The sequence below is a fragment of the Passer domesticus genome, chromosome 12 (genome assembly GCF_036417665.1).
Source record: "Passer domesticus isolate bPasDom1 chromosome 12, bPasDom1.hap1, whole genome shotgun sequence".
NCBI lineage: Eukaryota > Metazoa > Chordata > Aves > Passeriformes > Passeridae > Passer > Passer domesticus.
In genome coordinates this window covers 6,351,253-6,369,304 of record NC_087485.1, presented here as the reverse complement: position 1 = coordinate 6,369,304, position 18,052 = coordinate 6,351,253, and the positions used below count along the sequence as shown (strand labels likewise).

Sequence of the window (18,052 nt, the reverse complement as noted above, 5' to 3'; positions counted from 1 at the left end):
AAGAGAGAATAACTCACCTATTGTTAATTTTTAAAAAAAAAATATTTCAGAACTGATACATTAACCAGAGTTTGAGTGCAAACACATACCATTCTTAGACTCACCATTAGCTGAATGTTTTTAAAAGCAGGGAGGACAATTCTAAGCCTGCTCCATGCCAGACAGCTTTGCCTTTAGAGAAAAAAAAAAAGAGCATCAGCAGGTTTCTGGGTTTTCTTTTTTCAGTATGACTTTCTAGCATGTCCCACTGTCTGCAGGAAGGTATAAGGTACACATGAATGGTGCAGCCTCCTGGCTCGTAGCTCATCAGCTGCCCCCTAACCTATGATTCAGGCTGTAATTGCACCAGTTTGTGCACATGCACTGAAGCCAGCAATCCAAAAACCCATGCCAGCACTTCAGATCAAAAAGTCCTTGATACTCGTCCTTCTCCCACCTAACAAAACACCAAGACACTCAGATACTTAGAGCACAAAGGAGGCATTTTCTATGGGGAAATAAAAAGCCTTTGAAAGGGAGAAAAATAATTAAACAAATAATATGAAACAAAGTGTTTCATATGCTCAGAAACCACTATTTCCCTGAGAGGAGAGACTTATTAGGAAAAAGATGGATTTCTTGTTACTGATCATGGTAACTCACTGAACTCCATCTAATAAACATGCATTAAAAACCAAGGAGCAGCACCTCACCCCAGACTTTGCACTGCCAGGTGTCCCTGCTGCACAGGCAAAGCCCACCAGGCACACAGAGCTCCCGTGGCAGAGCTGTGCTCCCAGAGCACAGCTTTGGTCACAGTAATGGCACATCAAGGGCAGGTAGTCACAAGCACTTCTGAAGAGAGATCGTGATGCATTGGTCAATCACGCAACCTCGTGAGTCATGTGTGAACATTTGACTTTTATTAGACCTCAGCAATATAATGAAGAATAGAAAAGGAAATAAAGATCATGCTGGCACAGTCACTGCCCTGCAATGCCAGCTTTACAGTTACCACACACAGAACAGGAAAATAAAATATATTGTCAGGACACAAGGCAATACAAAGCACATGAGATACTTGAAAGGAATCTCAGTGTAAGATCACTGCCTGCACTGCTTAAAGCAATGAATAAATTCAAAGTCTACTGAGCAATTGTAAGTTCAATAGAGGAAAAAAAACCACAAAACCCAATTTGAAATGCTGAACACAACATATTGATAATGGAGCAGAACAGGACAAATATCTTGACATTAGCTGATCTTCAATTTACTACAAGCTGACAGCTTTTTAAATTGCTGCCCCTGGTTGAGAAGGAAAGCACACAGCACACATGATGAGCCTTGCTCCGCTTTGTGAGGGTATCAGCACACAGCTACATGACCAGCTGAGGACATTTCCAAACACAGCACATTGCCAGGTAGGGGAGATAATGATATCAAAGGGAATTTGAATGAAGAAACTTAAGGAGTTACAGGCCAGTAAGTGTCCTATGACAAATCACTGCCTTTATCACAAACTTACTGCTTACACTAATAAATATCTTCCTGATACTCCTTAATTTTAACAAACAAGCAAAAAAGCTTGAGGTGTATTGACTCTGATTCCACCTGATAGGCAGAACATGAGGGATGTCTTACTGCACAGGAGGGAACCAAAACATTGTAAGTGATCTATTTCAGTCCTATCCATTAGACTCACAGCAAATGAAATGCACTTCAAGCTAAGACTCCTATGTGAAAACACTGATAATGTACCAAGGGAGAGCACTACAGGGTTGTGCAGAAAACCATCATGTCCCTCTAAGAGAAAAGAAAAGAACATTAAGAAAAGCACAGAATAATGTATCCGTGAGAGAACAAGAGAGCCACTGAGTGAAAACCAAATTATGAAGCCACAGAGTAAGATACCACCGTGGCTACCACGAAGTGTTGCAGTGAAACTCCCTGTATAGGAGGCTGAAGGTAAATAAAAAGGAAAGTTAAAGACCTCAGGGAAACCAACAAGCCCACCTCCCTGCAAACACACACTGGTATCACAGCTGATAAGGGAGGTGTGTGGACAAGCTGGATTAGCTCTATCAGCAGTACAAGGGTGGGTAAACAACCAAGGCTAAGCTAATAAACAATCAGCATCAGAAAGAGTCATGACAGGAGTTGTGCAGAATGCAAAACACAGCACTAAAATATAAAATACCCTGGAGGAGCTTCCTCCTCAAGTGATGGACAGGGGAAACTGAAAACTTTCATTCAGCAGGAACCTCAAGAGAATGTCTGGTTGAAAAGGGAAGAGACAAGAAGTGAACACAAACTACAATTGTGCTTCACTCATCTGAAAAAGAACACACCACAGGAAATTCACAATCTGTTCAAGCAGACCTATAAATAGGAACAAACAGCAGAGATTGGGGCACAAAGCAACAACAGCAATGTCCTAAAGGGAGGGACAGAGGAATGGGTGCCAGGAGGAGAAAGGGCCTGTTTTGCTGAGTGGACTTCAGCAGAGAACAAAGACACAGGCAAAAGCGCTTACAGAAGAATGGGCCAGATTTAGATCAAAGAACAGATCAATTCTGTGCATTGGGATAAATGCAAAACAAAACCACATTTAACAGCATCACAGCCTCTTAAAATAATATGACAAGTCTTGAGGATGCACACAGTCCTCTGGAAATCCACAGTCAAATACAGGAGTCCAAGAGATGAGATGCAAGGGAATATTTCAGGTGGCTCAAAGGTGATGAGAGCATTCACTGTTTACAAATCTGTATAGTTTAACAAGAAAATAGCAAAAATTTGAATACCAGGAAGAAAAAAAGGGAAAGTCACAGTAAACAAGTGGATGTAGGTTTCCAAGTGACAATAATCTCATAGCATGATGGATGTACAGAAAATTAGTAGAAAAGCAGAACTGAGCTGAGGACCAGCATGGAAAAGAAAACAACACCAAAACAAACACATGCATTCAATGCAAGACAAAGGACAGAAACACTAAAATCCTGAGGCAAAGCTAGTGCTAAGTAGAAAAAAACCCCTCTTATATTGAAGAAAACAAACACTGACACAGACATAAAATGAAAAAGAAAAACCCTACCAAACACACCAGCATTCAGAAAACAGAGCAGGCTGAATTAATTTGGAGAGAAAAGGGAGCTCTTATGTCTGTGTTTCTCCATGGACCAAAGTTTCACTGTGTGAGAAAAACTGATAACATTGGCTGAGCACCAAAATGAACTCTGGGCTCGGGGATCAGAGTTTGCAGGAATGAAACAGAAAATGAAAAGTGACTACAGTCATTCCTGGGACCCACGCTGAGATTGTTCCTAGAACAGAGAGTGCACCTAATGCTGCACAGCAGAACACATAGAAAACAAGCAGTTCCTAAAAAGAGGGGGTCAACGAAGGCCTGCGAGACAGAATCAAAGGGCTCAAAAGAGAAACTCACGCTCGCTATGGGCACAATACAAGCAGTGAAAAACCCAGCTGTATAAGCACCGAGGTGGCAGAGCAGAGCCGCGGTGCTGCCGCACCCGTGGCAAAGGCGCCGCTGCCAAATCTACCACCCAGGAGCGCAAAACAAAAGACCCAGGTAAACCAGAGCTTTGGGTGGCCCGCTCCGCATCTCCTCGGTGAAGACAGAAAACTTGCTGAGGAGAAACACTTTCCCACTGAGAGCCATAAATTAAATTGGACTCCTCGCCCCGCTGTGCCGACACCGTCCCCGGGCAGCACAGCGACTCCGTGACTCCCGATGTCACCCGGCCCCTCGCACGCCAAGCCCACGTTCTGCAAGTCACACGAGCGCCGGGAGCTCTCCCCGCTCCCGGCAGGCGCCGTTAGGGAGCCCCAGCCCCTGCGGGCCCCGAGCCGCTCCCGCAGCCAGCTCCCAGCCCCGCAGCCAGCCCGGGGGCTGCGCCTCGGCCACCGCCTCAAGCGCGGCTCGCCGTGCCCCCCGGGATCCCTGAGGGGCAGCGGCACCGCGGGCCCGGGGCTGCGCTGGCCCGGCCCCCGCCCCAGCCGCGACGCGCGGCCCCGGAGGGCAGGGAGGGCTGAGCACGGCGCCGTCACTCCTCAACGCACGGCCGGTAACGGGGCCGCCAGCGCCCAGCCCCGCGCTGTCCCTTCCCTCAGCCCGATGCGCGCCCCGCTCCGCCCCAGCCCCGCGGCACACCGCCGGCCGGGCCGCGTCCGCGTCCGCCTCACCTCAGCTCAGCTCCGCACAGCCCCGCCGGGAGCGCAGCCGGGGCGCCGCGGAGCCCGCGCCCTCCGCCGCTGCCCGGCCCCGGCCCGGCGCTGCCGCCGCTCCTTTGTGCCGAAAGATGGAGGCGACTCTCGGCCCCGCCCCGCCCGGCCCCGCCCCGCCCGCGGCCGCGCCCCCCGCCGTCTCCCGGGCGACCCGCACCGCCCTCGGCCCCGCCCCCGCCGCCGAGCTTCGCCCAATCGCGGCGCGGGGCTGCCGTGACGTCCTCCCTCCGGCCAACCCCCGCGCGCTCCGCGCGCCGCGCTGCCCGCCGTGAGAGCGGCGGGGATTGGCTGCCGCGGGGGCGGGGCCGCCGGAGGAGCGCTCGCTCGGTTGGCCGGGCGGGCGGAAGGGGCGGGGCGGCCGCGGAGGGGAGCGGGGTCAATGGCGGCGCTGCGGGCCCGGCGGTGCCGCTCGCTCTGAGGGCCGCGGTACGTGCCGGCGGCGGGCGCGGGGCGGCGGGGCCGGAGGAGGCGCCCGGGCCGGAGGAGGCGCCCGGGCCGGAGGAGGCGCCCGGGCCGGAGGAGGCGCCCGGGGGCGTGCGTGGCGGCCGTGGCTGGTCCGCCGGGCCCTTGGCGTGCAGCGGTGGGGAGGGCCGGGCCTGGGCCCCGCGAGCGCGGCGGGCCGGGGGCCGCTCCCGGGGCTGCAGGGAGGGAGCGGAGCGGGCTCGGGCAGCTCGAGCCCCGCACCCCGGGAGGGTTCCCCGCACCGAGCCCCGGCGGTGCCCGGGGAGCGGGCCCGGGGCGGGTTGGGGCCGGCGGGGCCGATCGATCCCCTCCGGCCCCGGGAGCGCTGCCCGGCCGGCCCGGCGGGGGTGATGGAGCGGGCCGGTAAGTAGCGTTTGCTGTTTAAAGAGGGTGGGATCTGTCGGGAGCTGCACTCGGACACCCAGGGCAGCTGCTCTGCCTCTGTTCCAGCCGAAGTGGTGGCAAGGGTTGTGAAGTTTGGGAGGGTTTGTGATCCCGGGGGTGTTACCATCTGCTGTTCTAAAAACGTGTGGTTTGCCGCTGTGACAAACTTCTGTCATTTGCAGTGACAGCTTAGCCCTGCAATTTCGCCTGCACCAGGCAAAAACTCAGATAAACAGGGAAAAGTTGCCAAGTGTGTGTTTTTTGTTGCTTCTGGTTTGTGAGTGTTAGCTTCAGATGGGAGAGGGCAAAGAATACAGCAGAATTATCAAACTTTATAAGTGCAAGTGAACTTCAATCTGATGCTGCTTGATGGGGTTTCCCCCCTCATCTCTTTTCCCCAGGATGGGGTTGTCAGGGTCAGACACCAGTTTTCAGGCTGGTGTTGGAAGCATTACTGCATCTCAGGCCATAATTAAACCTTAATCATGGTTTAATTGATGTATCAATTTATGTATATTAAAATATATTGTCTGAGTGGTCTGACTGACCCAGGTGGTTTGCTGCTGAAGGCTGTAGTCCCCAGAGGATACTGTGTTCTTGCAGAATCCCTCTCTCAGTTTGCTTTTATTACTTTCTGTCACCATTGTATTGGAACCTTTTGTTTCCTCTCTAAATATATAGGTTGAGATGACACAAGTGGAGAAAGAAATTATGTTGTTTGTGCAGCACTTGGATAGGAAAGCTGGCCTTGTGATCAGGACCTGCATTCAGCAGTGAGATTCAATTTTTATCTTCTCTGTAGGTTTCCAGCTTGAGCCACCTTTAGAAATTACACTCAAAGAGCAAGTGTTCCATGCTCTCTGGGAAGTGGCCTTAGGGTGGATTTTTTGTTAGATATTAAAAAAAGAAAGAAAAGTTTAAAGAAGATAAAATCACCAGCCCTGAATCTGTCCTTCCTGTCCCCAGCTCTTAAGAGAATTCTTTTGTCTTAACTTCTTTTAGTATAAAAATGCATCCTTCTGTAACAAATATTTGTCCAGTGCTCTAACTTGGATTTCTCCTGAGACTTCAATTTTTTCATTTTTGTTACAAGGAATACCCTGCAAAATATCAGTTTTTATAAGGATTTCAGGACTTCCTGCAGGACTGATTCCTTGTGGTATGAAGGCAGGGTGATAAACAGGTTTCTTCCCTTATTTGGGTGACTGCATCCCTTCCTCCCTGACAGAGTGACTGTCCTGGGGTCTCTTCTGTGCTGGAATGCAGGCAGGGTGAGATCCCAATGAGCAGCACTTGGCAGAACTGTGGCCAGTCTGCACTCCTTAACCTGCTGCAGTTAAACCAGGGAGATAGTGAAGTAGAAAAAAGTTATGTTTGTGTGTCTTTAAATGAACAGCTCTGTGTGTTGTGCTTATGTTGTATTTCTGTGTAAAGTTTGAAACAAAAACAGGCATTAGGGCTTCATGGTGTAGCACGGAGCTGGCAGAATAACTCTGGAATAACACCTAGGGCTTACAGAAGCAGTTTGTTTCATCCTGGGCTCACAGGTGTCAGGACCACGAGTTTCCTTGTTGGGCTGACTGCTTGGGGCATCTCCCCCCTGCAGCTGGTACTGAAAGCTTGAAGCAGAGGGTGGCTGCACTGTGTGGGGAGGGGCTGAGCCCTCTCCAGGGGAAGTGCTGCTCATTTCTAACCCCAGCTCTGGTTTAGCCCCCTCTCACTCAGCTGTTGACCTCCCAGCCAGTTTATATCCTGGGCCCAGTGTTGTGTGTCATGGTTGTGTGGAATGTGCCTTTGTTCAGCTCAGGACAGCTGTCCTGGCCATGCTCCCTCCTGGTTTCTTGTGCAGTGTGAGACACTGAGTCCTTGACTTAGGCTAAAACTGCAAGGGTGTTATCAGTGTTGCTGTCACACCAAGCCCAAACCACTGAGCTGTACCAGCTGCTGAGAAGTTTAGCTCTGTCCCAGCCAAAACCAGAAGAGTTGCTAATTTCTGAAATCTCACTGTTAATCACTTCTAAATACATGCACTCAACAACTGAGAACAGGCAAGCTTTCTCAAATGTTCATAGGTTGGGCAAAAAGAACTTGGGATTTGATGTTTTGCCATCATTTTATTTCTCTTCAGAACATATGTGGAGGAACAGAAATAAAAGGATGAGAGTGTAGGTGATGGTGTTTAATTTTATTTTCTTTAAATATTTATTTAAGCAAAGTAAATACATTAGAACATGACTTTCAGAAAAACAGCCTGAGGCAGACAACTAGCAGGAAAGACATAATTATGAAAAAAGAGTGAAGAAGGAGTAAATAGATGATGCTTGTTAGTCCTGGCAGTTATGCAGCGAGTTTGTGTCTCAGTCAGTGCTCACCATGCAGTGTTCTTTAGAGAACTGAAGTTGCTGTAAGGGCAGCAGGTCTGTTTCTCTGGATATTTAATAATCACTCATTGAAAAGCATAATCAGACTCCTGGTTGTGTTTTTAGGAGACACCATTCCACAATGGAAGGGGGAGATGGCACTGCTGACCTGGTGATTAACAAGAGGTTCGTGTCTGAAGCAGAGCTAGAGGAGCGACGGAAGAGAAGGCAAGAGGAATGGGAGAAGGTCAGGAAACCTGAGGACCCAAAAGGTATGGGCTGAATTCAGTAATTGCAGCAAAAAGAGCTGGGAATTTTTCACTCTTGTAGAAAATAGAAATTAAAAGTAATGGCTTTTTATATTCTATAATTGAAATGGTTTGTACATGAAGGAACTGAGAGCTGTTGGTGGTTTAGTGTTCCTAACATGGTCTCCCTTGCTGATTTGTTCTTTTCAGAATGCCCAGAGGAGGCATATGACCCACGGTCGTTGTATGAAAGGCTCCAGGAGCAGAGAGAAAAGAAGCAGCAGGAGTTTGAGGAGCAATTTAAATTCAGTAAGCAGCAGCAAACTGCCTGTGTTGTATGCAACAGCTGTGCACAACTTCTGAGTAAAGGACATATCTGTGTGTTGTGTCTCCTTCTCTGAGAGGGAAACAGAGGCTTCAGGAGAGTGTTACTGAAATCCTGGATTTTTAAAGGAATATGTTCTGGACACTGAGGCAGCACTGCACACATGCAAAACTCAAAAGGTGTTTGCAGTTATCAAGCTGCAAAGTGTTGAATACCGAGCTTATATTGTATATAAAATAAAAAACCCAAAAAAACTCCCAAACAAACTTGATAGCAATCCACAAAGAAGTGGAAAAGTATTGTGATTTTGTGACTCTTGAATCATGTTAGAGCACCTATTACATTTCCAAGCCATAATTACTTGACTAAAAGTGATTTGAGAAATAAGATTATGATTTGGAAGAAGTAAATTTACATGTTCTGAGTCTTTAGAAGTAGATGTTTGGCTCTTCTAATGAAATGTTTGGATTTCTGGTTTTATAGAAAAGCCCTTTGAAAAGTGGCAAGTACAGATAGCAGCATTAAAGCATTAAAGTCTCCAGCAGGACCTACAGGATTCTTTCCACCTAGAGAGTTTCCAGTAAACTTCAGTAGAAACTTTTGATCATTTCTGGTAACATGACTAAGCAATTCCTCCTGAAGGAGCCACCCAAAAATTGGCTGCTGTCAGCCTGAATAGGAAGGGCTTCTGATCACTGTCTGAATGAATAGTTTTTCTTGGCCAGTTGTATTAGATCTGCAACTCCTTTGCTTTGGTAATCCAGGTACTGGAAAGGGAAGTAGCCCTGAGAAGTAAACCCACCTCTGCTTTTAATGCAACCACAGCAGAAGATCAGATAGCAGCTAACCTGGAGAACAAAACCTGCTGCAGAGTGCCTGGGAGGGAGCCTCAATAAAACCTCAGCTCAAAGGACCTCAGTGGCTGCTCCTCTTAGTTTTCAAATGAGTCAGGCAGAAAATTAGATTAATTCATGTCACTTGCTTCAAAAAATGTCCTGAGTTTCACTACTTTTGCTCTCTGAAGGGGTCCTCAGTAGTAGTAGTGAGTGCTACAAGTTACTGTTTAAAGATTTATGAATGAGCTCTGCATGAGCTGGAAGGAGCAGGGATTGGCTTTTATGAAGTAACCTCAAATAATCATTGATTTCCAGAGCTTTTCTGTCAGACACAAGGTTGCCAGTTATCAGTGTAAATGGATTTCCTAGTTTGCCCTCAAAGTGACTAGGGCTTGTCTATGTGGGTTGAAGATTAAAAATATGGTGTATTTTTAATACATGTAAAAGCCTAAAATATGGAATTAAACTTTAATGAGGGCTAAAGGTGATGTTTGGGCTAAGATTTCTGATGATGACTACAAACAGCAAGATTTGGTCTTCCTGAAACATAATCTTTATTGTCATTCTAATTAAATAATTTCCTCAAGAGGCACTGAACATTTGCAGAACAGGAGGTAAAAGACTTTCCTGCTGCAGTAGTATGTACTTTCCTTAAAGTAGGGTAGCATGTTTAGAAAGAATTTGGTTTTATTTGGAAATTAGGAGTTGTCTTGCTTCTACTTTCTTCAAAAATTTTTGAACAGGTGTTTAATTAGGTAGGAATTGATTGCTGTAAGAAAAGGTTTTTTCTCTTTTGAGGGAAGAAGTAGTGTGTTTTTTTTAGTTATTGGTTGGTTTAAGAAGCATTCAGAGGAGACAGACTTAGCCTTGGTGTCTGAAACCAACAAATTTCTTCTTTCTTTATTCAGAAAATATGGTAAGAGGCTTAGATGAAGATGAGACACATTTCCTTGATGAGGTTTCTCGGCAGCAAGAGCTACTAGAAAAGCAACGGAGGGAAGAAGAGCTGAAAGAACTAAATGAATACAGAATATCCTTTGCACTAAAATGGCTGGTGGTTACCTAGAGGAGGGTAAGAGTGGGCTGTAGTTTGTTCTGTCACTTGATATTCTTTTTGTAAAGGTGCTTTGCAGAATGTGTGTAGTGATACACTTTCAAAGTTTAGTGGTTTCATTGTAGCTTTGATAGACCCCTGCAATGTTTGATATTCCCCCCTCAACTCCCACCTCTGATACTTTTCCTTTCCTTCTCCCCTCTGCGTTGTTTTGGGGTTTGGTTGTGCTTTTCTGGGGTTTGGTTTTACTCTGTTACTGAGGTCATGAAATACCATAACTTAGAGAACATAAAGAAAAACCAGTGTATTATTTCTAATCTTTTGTCTTATGGAAAATTACACACTCTTTTAAAACTGTATATTGCCTGATTTTAACATACCTGTTTGAAATAATGTGTGGATTGCTCTCTCTGTTATTCTTCTTGGAGTATTAGATACTTTCTCCCTTGCTGATACCTTCAGTATGAGGAATTAAATAAATCTGTGCAGATGTGCTGACTTTCTTCTGGGAAGTCAGTGCCCATGGAGTCTTGGCTCCTTTGGGTAGTACACACTTGTAGGCAGGACTAACAGCAGGACAGCTTGGCTTTGCTGTTAAAGTTGCCTAATTTTCTTGTAGATATGCTAGAAAATCATATAGGATGTTTTTCCTCTCTAATTAGTGCCAATCAAGGGAGGTTGGAATGTTTTCAGAATTTCTGTGCTAAGGAAAGTGTTGCTTTTTGGAGGTTTACTGAACCTATGCAGAATCTGATGGTTTCCTTGTCTAGATTGCTTTTGAGTTCTAGGTGAACAAAACACAAGTGCTCAGGGAAGCTTTAGTACAGATGAAGGAGTTTGTGGACACAAGGAGGTGACCAAAACCAGTCAGCAAATAAAACTGAATAGTGCTGGTACTACAGGGATTGGTCTTACCTTGTGTTAGCCAGTGATTTACAATTTGGAGCATGTGTCCTGTGAAGAACATCTCAATTAGCTCAGGAGTGTGTTTATGAAAAAGCAATCCTGATGCATTTTTTTAACTTCATAAATAGGCTGCAGTTAGCTGATGGATTTGGAGTATTTTCTTGATTTGCTGGATCTATCCATGGGATATTCATGGGTGTATTTAGTTTTGGTGATGGCTGCTGGTGGGGCTGGCTGATCCAGGGTTGTGCAGTGTGGGATTGTGCTGTGGGAGCAGCTGACAGCTCTTGTTGTGTCATGTACATCTGGGTGAGCCATACCAGCCCTGAGGGAATCTGAAGTTGCCTTGAATTAGCCACACAACACACAGATCCCTGAACAGCCTGATCAGGATGTGCAAAGCAGCTCACCTCAGTCTTTGCACTCTTACTAGTATTGGTGGCTCTCAATCTGAAGTCTTATTGTAAAAATTAAACTTACTGCTGATGGAGTGGAGAAAGGGAGAATATTTTATATTCGCCTCATCTCATGAGAAAATCAAAAGTGTTGCCCATTTAATTTCCTCCTTAAAATTCTTTTTATTTAACCATAATAATATTTCAAGCAACCTCAGAGCAAATTGACTTGTGTTTGAAATTTTTGGTGGTGTTCTGAAATGCAAAATGCAGATGGTTTTTGCTGCTGCAGGTTGTTACTAATGGTTTATCACTGCAGTGACAAAAAACCACTGTGCTGCATCTATAGGTACTGTTTAAGTGCTCTTCCAAATTAATAAGAGGAATGTCAACCCAGTGGATTTCATTATTTGCTCTTTTTCCTGCTATAGCATTTAATTTAAGCTGCCCAGAGGTATTAATTTCATGGTAAAAACTGTGTCAATGTTCAAGTACAGAAATTTTTTTTTCCTTAAATTTTCAGGTTGAACAATCACAAAATTATACATCCTCAGGATAAATATGCCTTGGAATATTTCAATGTACTCTTGAGCATAAGGAATTCATATGCATGGATGAATAAGAATTTTTCTTTCTCCTGCATGAACAACTAGGTTGGTTTGTTCCTTACCTATCCAGACCCCCCTGTTCAGATAATGATTTACAAATATTTTTAAGCCATTTCAAGAAGTATTTGAGAGCAAGATCAGCTTGTCTTTACTGCTATCTAAATGTAGGATCAGTCCCCCCTCCAAGAAGCTGGCTTTACTGAAGGACAGCTTGTTTAGTGCAGTTGATATTTAAGATTGAGAGGTTTGTTTCTAATGTTGTCTTCCTGAGAGGGAACACTTCTTGGCTGGCTGTAGCATTACATTTGCTAATGACAGCAGGATGTATGAAATACCTACTAAAAATGTGCTGTGCCTTTCTAGTTGAGGAGTTTTAGGAGAATGCCATCCTGGATGGAAGCTAAAAGCTTGTAATTTGGTATCTTTTAAAAGAAAAGCCTTTGAGTTCCTCAGTCAGGCTTAGAATAATATAACAAGGTAATGGACCTAAATGTGGCAGTTGAACACTGCAGTGTGTGGAAGAATTGTGTGGCAGCATCAAATCATGTTCAGCACGAGGAGCTCTCAGATGACTTCAGACAGCCACAGGATGGCACTCCTGTGCCATCTCAAAAATAGATAAAATTGAGCAGTGGTTTGGGCTGAAAGGACTTTTAGTTGGTGTAAGGAACAGTCTGGGTTCCTGCTGTTTCCTTAGGAAAATCAAATAATAAATGGCATCTGAACATTCCTGTCTGTAAAGTGATTGGAGACTGAGTGTCACTTCAAAGCAGAGTCTGTAAGTTCTTGATTTTCAGGTGTTCAGTGGGGGAAAAAAGCTATGGCTTCAAATATATGTGCCATCAGTGTAAAATTCACTATATATGTCTGCAGTGACTGGGGCACCTGTGAAACTCCAGCTTGTGGAACTGTAGAGAGGAGAAACTATTAGAGCACTAGATTTGAGTTTATAAGCATGCTTTTAAACTAAGTTAATTTGCCTTTGCCTGTGCAGTTAAAATTTTTGCAGAATTTTTTGGTGACTTTCCTGGCACCTTGTCTATAAACAGGGTCCTTGACAGATTTCATCACACAAGGAGATGTGTTCAGTGTGTGCAGAGTGTGCCCTAATAAACAGAACCTGCTCCTTCTTATCCCATCTGAGAACCTGCTTAACCTTCCCCTCTTCTTTAGAGGTTTCAGCTGCATTCCACCTTGCTAACACTGTTTTAATCTACTTATCTTTTCTGAGCAGTTAGTCTTTTTTGGGTGAATCTTGGACCACAGTTCCCCTTAATCAATGTCTCCTTCCCCTTGGGATTGGTGCTCAGGCCAGCAGTAGAATCCTTGTGGTCCTTACAGAGAGATGAGCTGCAAAGGTGCAGTGCTAAAGACCAAACCCAAAAAATGGAGCTGTTCTGTCTTGCTAGGCTGAAATCTGCTGGGCTCAGCAAAAAGAGGGTTTGAGGAGTGCAAGTGAGTGCATATATTGCTACTTAGCTTTTCTGGTAAGGATTAGAGTGTGGAGCAAATTTGAATGACCAATGTGTTGATCCCCATAGAAGGGGAAGTACTGCTTTGCCTTTTTGGTTTGTTTTGGTCCAGCCTGACCTTTTTGCTGTTCTAAGGCCTTTAGGAAAAGGCAGGATGGTGGATATGTTCATGGGTGCTGGGTGGTTTGTGTTACACTTTTCTGGCTTCAGAGCAGCAGCTCCCAGGCTGCCTGGGTATCCTCACAGGGAGAGCTGGTCCTGCTACCAGAGAGAGCTCCAGCCCCAGGGGGGAAAGAATCTTCTCTTCTGGCTGAGGCTACCAGCTCAATGTCATCACAAATAAGTTTATTTTGATAGAATATGTGAATGAACTTCGGTCACTGCTGTCAGCAGAGCTGGCTAAATATATCAGGGAGGAAATGTCTGTTCTCCCATTCCTTCCCAGCTGATCCTTAACCCTTAATTCACAGCACTCTCACTAAAGTGGGAGTCAGTATGGACCCAAAGAAGGAAACTGAGAAGAAATTGCCCATGAAGTCAGTGGAAAACAAGAACAAATTTTCTCAGGCAAAGCTGTTGGCAGGAGCTGTGAAACACAGAAGGTTAGTTTCACACTTCTATAAATTCATGAGGAACGGAACCCAGTTAGCAGTGTAAAGGGAGACAGGCCAAAACTGCCTCCAGAGAGTGAGGTGTAAACCTTAGCCCTAAAGAAAAAAGGGGGAAGGTATAAGAAAAGACCAGTCTTGTTTCTATAGGCTCTCACAAACTGTGGGGAAAAACATGAAGCAAATCAAATAGATAAGTGTGTGTAAAGCAAGTGGGCAGGATCCTCATCTTAGAGTGCCAGGCTTGGGCAATCCTGCTTGGGGTTTGAGGGAATCTATTTTACGTCTGTTTGTAGATATCAGTGTCACCTCACAAATGCAATTTCATTCAGGTTGCCTAATTTATCAGCTAATTTTACCTGTGTTTAAAATGGATTGTTTTAATTGCTGCTGGGGACAGCATGGGGGAGACAAGGTTACAAGAGAGGAGCTTTGTGTGCCAGTTTGGTTCTAAGGATATCAGAGAAACTTCCCTCAGGGGTTTACACTGATACATCAACACCCTTTCCATCCCAGCTGGGTTTGTGATGTGCTTGCTGCTTTGATCCTGGCCTGCAAACACAGCTGCTGATGTACTACAGGTTGTGGAGAAACCAGGCATGGGGGACCAGACTTATTTCCCAGAGATGAATCATTTAATAGTTAAGATGATTACTGACATCTCAAAATGCAGTGTGTTCCAATCATCTCAGGGAATGTGAGATTATTTTAGAAGCTTATCTTGTAGGGTGATGTTTAGCTCCCAGTACAGCAGTTAATTGCATGTCTGAAAACTGAAGTAAGCACTTCCACCACCTAATGTCTGTGGGGTTGGGTGATAGTTTGGGTTTTGGGAAGAGAGAAAAGAAAAACCCTGAGCTGATGACAAGCAGACAGTAATGTTGTTTTTGTCTTGTAACTAATAGTACTTAAGCCAGTAGGATGCAGAAAAGGAGCTGGCATGTGCTTAATGGTACTTCTAAAGTCTGCAGATGGCATCTGTTTAAAGAGAGCATCTTAACTGACATGTCAGTGCCACTGCAGACTTGCTTTGCAGTCTTCTATTTTTGCCATCTTATCTTTTATTGCAAAGTGGCCCAAAGCAAGTGTAGTGTGAGCTCAACATCTGCTCCCTGAGCTTTGTAATTTCCTGTAAAGGATGTATTCCTATTAAAAGCTCTCTGCACACCATAACCTTTCATCTGTCCTGCATGTTCTCATAGGGACAGAAAAGAGTTAATGCATGCTAATGCTCATGCTTCATCAGTTCATCCTGCTGAATCTGGGAAGCATTTGTTTATGTGGATGCTTTAGCATTGGGAACATGCAGGAGTAGGGGTGGAAATCTCAGCAGTGACAGGGGGTAGTTTAAGGAGCTCTGGAGAGTCAGGAGTCCAAGTCATGCTCCTTTCTCCCAGTGCCACTTTGGACCCAGAAAGGACCTTTGTGGACACTGCAGCTCTGTCCATTGCTCTGAGACTGTCTGAGCTAACTGGGTGCAAGATTTCTAGATGTCTTAGAACAGGCTCTCTAGGTGCTTGAAGGAGGGGAAGGAAGCCCTGCAAGGGAAAAGCCATGGATGCTGGCACCAGCAAGTGTGGTAATCATGCACATGTGCAGGGCTGTGGCCATGTGGGTGTCTGAAGCTCAGGTGGTTATTCCCAGTCTCCTGTGGGGCACATCCTGCTGAGCAGGCAGCTCCAGGTTGCTGTGCAAGGGGTTTGACTTGAACTCTAGGAGGTGTGTTCCTTTCCCAGGTTAACCAGTGATACTTGTAGGGTAGGTGTTGATACTTCCTTGGATCCTGCATGGTCCCCAAGGAGCCTCAGTTCATGGCAGTTGGAAGTGGTGATGGTCATCAGGGGACCCTGCTGGCATTTGCTGTAGCATTTGAGACAGACGTGTAACAATGACTTCACAGTAATTAAGTGGTTGCCTATGAAGACACTCTTGTTACTTTTTCCACAGTTCAGATGGTGGTAACAGTGTCAAGAGGTTGAAACTAGACACTGACCACGAGGAAAAGAATCCAGGTATGTCCCAACTTCTGCGTGTGGGAAACTCTGTGTCTGTCACTGAGCAGCAGCCGAGTTGGGGTTAAATCTCACAGAGGCTTTGCTTTTCTGTTCCTTCACTGGGCAAGACAGCACGGACTTTGGTTGGCACATTCCCTTTTAAAGCAGTAGAAATGGTAAGTGTGGGTGCTGACAGCCTTCATGGAAAATAGGTTCAGGGAACCTCTGCAGGTTATCAGGATGTCCCCTGCCCAAACCAGCCCTGACAGATGTTTGTCTTAAGTCTCCACAGATAGAGACTGTCCACCTTCCTTTGAGGGTTTATTAATCTGAAAGAGTTTAACCTGATAACTAATGGAATTGTCCTTAGGTGCATTTCAAGCCTAATGCTTGTTCTGTGGGCAGGAGTCATGGAGAGCAGATGATTCCCTTCCTCTCCACAGCAGCATTGCATGTATTTGTATACATCCACTTCAGATTCATGCTCTGAAGTGATTCAGTCCATCCTGAAATCAATTTGTTTCAGAAAATTGTGGGAAACTAGAAGAAAAATTAAGTTGTGTTTCAGCTTTAGCTGTCAGGGCTGCAATTGACTTGCTGTCAAGATACTCTGACACAAATGGGGTGAGCTGCAGTTGTGTAACGACACCCAGGGCGCTTCCTGAATCTCCTTCTGTTCAGTAAACTTTCAGAACAGCAGAAATAATTAATTAGCCATGGAAGATGGGAGATGTTGACTAGCAGAATGATAGAATAAAACTTTTTCTCAACTATGCTGTTATATTGCAAAAAAATACTCAATTACTCAAAGCAGAGCCATTTATTCTTATTTAGTGGATTTGGTACTTGACAAGCATCAAACTGACAACTTTAGAATAAAAAAAAATTTGTAATGCCAGCATACAGCTGGGCTTAAACTAGTGATGAGAAGAAAAAATCCCCTGAGGTAGCAAGTCCTTCCTGTCAGAATGCTTTTATTACAGCATTCTGCTTTAATTAAATCCTGAAATCATCCCCTGCTTGTGTGGGAAAAGCAGGTGAGTGACACGTGCCGCTTCCCGGGCTGATTGAAAACCCTTTCCCGCAGTGTCATTTGTGACTGGGGTTTCTGTTTTGCAGAGAAGCCCTCCTGTGTTCCCCTGGGGAGCAGCTCAGTGGGAGGCTCTGCCGTGCACTGTCCCTCAGCAGCCGTGTGCATTGGGATCCTGCCTGGCCTGGGAGCCTACTCGGGGAGCAGCGACTCCGAGTCCAGCTCGGACAGCGAGGGCACCATCAACTCCACTGGGAAGATTGTCTCTTCTGTCTTTCGTGGCAACAGTTTCTTTGATGGTCCATAACGAAATCCCTCCGTGTGTAATGTAGTGCAGAATATCTTCCAAAGCCCTGGTGGATGCTTGTTGCATCCTTCTGCCCCAAATATAATCTTTCTAGCTAACCTCTCAACTTTATTACACTCAGATACTCCTAAAGTAACTCATTATTTCCTCCCCCTCCCCAACTTTCCATTTCTGGGGTGCATACTGAGCCTGGAAGAAAAGCTGCCATCCTAAAGCAGAAGGCACACCTAACCATGTCACAAAGGTCTGAGGGTATGGAGGAGAGAGCTTTATCTTTTACAATTCTTATGGAAAGAATTATGTTGATTTAAGAAGTTTATACAAGACTAACAGGCAAAAAATAATCACTTAAAGCAGTGAAGTCTTGTAGAAGCAGCCATGTGTTCTGTTTTAAAATGTCATTTTTATTCTGTATTTGAAAAATGGGGGCAGAACCAAATTTGAGCAGATGGTGAAGTGTAGATTGCCATGACACTGTAAAGAAGTTTTAGTGTTACATGATTAAAGACATTCTGAATGCATTTTTTTATCTCTGCCTGTGCCATTCATAATTGTTCTCATTCCATTAATCAATTTCTGCTCTACTCAACCAGCCATTCCCTCAAACCACCATCCAGGAGATGTGTAGGTCTGTTTCCCACAAAAGCAGAGGTGATGATGGAAAATTGGTCTGAGTGAGTTCACAGGAGCTGCAGCTGGCTTTTCTGCCCAAGGGCTGCTCCAGCACTGGGGCTTGACAAGTTGTGCAGCTTTTCAGCAGCAGTGTCCTGAAGGGCATGAATCCAAAGCCAAACTCCTTTGTAAGGGAGTTGGAGAATTCCAGAAGCAGGGCTGAGGGT

At 45.4% G+C, this 18,052-nt stretch overlaps 2 protein-coding genes across 6 annotated transcripts in view; one reads left to right on the top strand and one right to left on the bottom strand.

The window, feature by feature from the left end:
• RSPRY1 (ring finger and SPRY domain containing 1) overlaps positions 1-4,300 on the bottom strand; it is a 35,966-nt gene extending 31,666 nt beyond the window's left edge. Inside the window, exons 1-2 of one of the 3 annotated variants that reach the window (XM_064386391.1) lie at positions 4,183-4,300; positions 90-171 (exon numbers count right to left, since the gene is read on the bottom strand). The gene's annotated coding sequence lies outside the window, so the exon portion shown is untranslated. The remainder of the gene's footprint in view (positions 1-89; positions 172-4,182) is intronic. The other 2 variants (XM_064386390.1, XM_064386393.1) reach the window with 2 other exon arrangements.
• Positions 4,301-4,517: 217 nt separating this feature from the next.
• PSME3IP1 (proteasome activator subunit 3 interacting protein 1) lies at positions 4,518-17,734 on the top strand. 3 transcript variants are annotated; one of them, XM_064387178.1, is made up of 7 exons: positions 4,518-4,650; positions 7,557-7,702; positions 7,889-7,987; positions 9,748-9,870; positions 13,744-13,876; positions 15,830-15,894; positions 16,996-17,734. In XM_064387178.1, the coding sequence occupies exons 2-7, from the start codon at positions 7,573-7,575 to the stop codon at positions 17,211-17,213; spliced, it is 768 nt and encodes a 255-aa protein (XP_064243248.1). In that variant the 5' UTR covers positions 4,518-4,650; positions 7,557-7,572; the 3' UTR covers positions 17,214-17,734. The 3 variants fall into 3 exon arrangements, with proteins under 3 accessions (XP_064243248.1, XP_064243249.1, XP_064243250.1); XM_064387179.1 differs by having other exon boundaries at positions 9,748-9,874; positions 13,748-13,876; XM_064387180.1 differs by lacking the exon at positions 16,996-17,734 and adding an exon at positions 16,009-16,103.
• Positions 17,735-18,052: the final 318 nt, after the last annotated feature.